General features: G+C 43.4%; 1 protein-coding gene across 1 annotated transcript in view; it reads right to left on the bottom strand.

Moving 5' to 3' along the window:
* The window catches only part of mppe1 (metallophosphoesterase 1), a 28215-nt gene extending 26195 nt beyond the window's left edge, over nucleotides 1-2020 (bottom strand). The window contains exon 1 of the mRNA XM_027172657.2: nucleotides 1504-2020. Within this exon, the coding sequence (XP_027028458.1) occupies nucleotides 1504-1727 (224 nt within the window). The 5' untranslated portion in view covers nucleotides 1728-2020. The remainder of the gene's footprint in view (nucleotides 1-1503) is intronic.
* Between the last annotated feature and the right edge of the window lie 872 nt (nucleotides 2021-2892).

The raw sequence follows: 2892 nt of genomic DNA, 5'->3' as shown, positions 1-2892 counted from the left end.
TTCTCAATGGGATTAAAATCTGGGGAGTTTCCAGGCCATGGACCCAAAATTTCAACATTCTGGTCCCCGAGCCACTTACTTATCACTTTTGCCTTATGGCACGGTGATCTCCTTTATTCATGGCTGTGTTTTTGGGCAGAATTGTGAGTAAACCCACTCCCTTGGATGAGAAGCAACCCCACACATGAATGGTCTTAGGATGCTTTACTGTTGGCATGAAACAGGACTGATGGAAGCACTCACCTTTTCTTCTCCTGACAAGCCTTTTTCCAGATGCCCCAAACAATCGGAAAGGGGCTTCATCGGAGAATATGTCTTTGCCCCAGTCCTCAGCAGTCCATTCACTATACTTTCTGCAGAAGATCAATCTGTCCCTGATGTTTTTTTGGAGAGAAGTGGCTTCTTTGCTGCCCTTCTTGACACCAGGTCATCTTCCAAAAGTCTTTGCCTCACTGTGCATGCAGATGCGCTCACACCTGCCTGCTGCCATTCCTGAGCAAGCTCTGCACTGGTGGCACTCCGATCCCGTAGCTGAATCCTCTTTAGGAGACGATCCTGGTGCTTGCTGGACTTTCTTGGACGCCCTGAAGCCTTCTTTACAAGAATTGAATCTCTTTCCTTGAATTTCTTGATGATCCCATAAATTGTTGATTTAGGTGCAATCTTAGTAGCCATAATATCCTTGCCTGTGAAGCTATTTATGCAACGCAATGATGGCTGCACGCGTTTCTTTGCAGGTCACCATGGTTAACAATGGAAGAACAATGATTTCAAGCATCACCCTCATTTTAACATGTCAAGTCTGCCATTCTAACCCAATCAGCCTGACATAATGATCTCCAGCCTTGTGCGCGTCAACATTCTCACCTGAGTTAACATAACGATTACTGAAATGATCTCAGCAGGTCCTTTAATGACAGCAACGAAATGCAGTAGAAAGGGTTTTTTGGGATTAAGTTAATTTTCATGGCAAAGAAGGACTATGCAATTCATCTGATCACTCTTCATAACATTCTGGAGTGTATGCAAATTGATATTATAAAAACTTAAGCAGCAACTTTTCCAATTTACAATATTTATGTAATTCTCAAAACTTTTGGCAACGACTGTAGACTTCCTGTCAGCTCAGTCCAGTCTGGTCACATTCTCATTGGAGCCCTCTAAACAAAGAGTTTCATACAGATCATCTACACACAGTATGCTTCATTGCACTCTCTTAGAGATGGTTATGTGTGAAAATACCGCCATCCTGAAACCCAACCAAGCCATTTTTTAAGTCACTGGGATCATATTCTTCTCCGTTCTAATATTTAAAGTAAACATTAATAAGAGGGGTTAAAAAATAAAAGGGACATCCCAGCTTGTCTCACAAATGTTGTGATGCCAGTGCATACAATACATGGACTTTCTTTTCCTTATTTTGAAACAAAATTCAATAAATACGCATCAAATTGTCCTGGAGCAAAACCTATGCGACCGATTTCACAGCAAATGCAAACTCACCTCCTTAGTTTGTCGAACCAGTGTCCCCTGATGGCTCCGAGCAAATGAGGATCAGATAAAAAGAGGACGCGAATAGAGTCCCGTTTCTCCGCTATCTCAGGCCACGAGCATCGCAGAATAACAGGGAAGTAGACAACATATTCACAGAAAATAAAAACGCAGCTAACCGTTACCCCGATCCATAACATCAGATTCCATTTACTTTTAGCACGCGCTCTATGCATGCTTCCGGGTACGGAAAGCCACAAACAGCAGAACGCTTAGCAAAGATCATGAACAGTACACAATGATTATTCATTCGTAAAGCGAGTACTTTGTTTTTAGCAATAAACCTGCTCGCGCATTCCTCTAGGTCTACACTGACTGCAGGCGTGATGATAGAGGCGTCACCAGTAGTGATGGCCAGTTCGTGAACGAATCGTTCTTTTGAACCAGTTCTTTTTAGTGAACTGGATGAAACGGTTCATCAAATCGGACTGATTCGTTCTAAACAGTTCGCGTCTTGAGTCAGAGCTGATCCACAAGTTACTAAAGTTACTCACTTCCGGGTCATGCCTGACAGCCCCTCCGACTCTAAATAAACTAATATCCCGGAGTATATGTAACTCTTGTACACTGAACTGAGACATGTTGTGCTGAGAGAACTGTGAGCTCGAGCTGTTGATACTGCGCATGCGTGAATTACTGAACCGATACAGCGAATCATCAGTACAGAACTGAGAACTGCTTGTTTCGGACCATAGATATCAAAACACATATATATGTATGGTTTCGGACGCGTCCGAGAACCGATGAACTGATACAGCGAATCATCAATACACTGAACTGAGAACTGTTTGTTTCGGACGCGTCCGACATACTGAGAACCGATTAGCTGTTGATACTGCGCATGCGTGAACCTTCAGAGCAAATTATACATATTGGGATATGTAGGCTATTAAACTCACTCTCTCACTCATTTTCTACCGCTTATCCGAACTTCTCGGGTCAAGGGGAGCCTGTGCCTATCTCATGCGTCATCGGGCATCAAGGCAGGATATACCCTATCACGGACAATTTTCCAGAGATGCCAATCAACCTACCATGCATGTCTTTGGACCGGGGGAGGAAACCGAGTACCCGGAGGAAACCCCCGAGGCACGGGGAGAACATGCAAACTCGCACACACAAGGCGGAGGCGGGAATCGAACCCCAGCCCTGGAGTTGTGAGGCGAACGTGCTACCCACTAAGCCACCGTGCCCCCAGGCTATTAAACATTTTTATTAAAAAAAAAAAAAATCATACAACTGTTCACTCAATATATGTCAGTTAATTTTACTATTGACTGTTGTGCAGGTTAGTCTGTATTTTTATATGACGCTTTTTGTAAATTGATGAAGATTATTAAC

Source organism: Tachysurus fulvidraco, chromosome 25, assembly GCF_022655615.1.
Source record: "Tachysurus fulvidraco isolate hzauxx_2018 chromosome 25, HZAU_PFXX_2.0, whole genome shotgun sequence".
In the NCBI taxonomy this organism is placed as follows: domain Eukaryota; kingdom Metazoa; phylum Chordata; class Actinopteri; order Siluriformes; family Bagridae; genus Tachysurus; species Tachysurus fulvidraco.
This window is presented reverse-complemented; position numbering and strand designations above follow the sequence as displayed.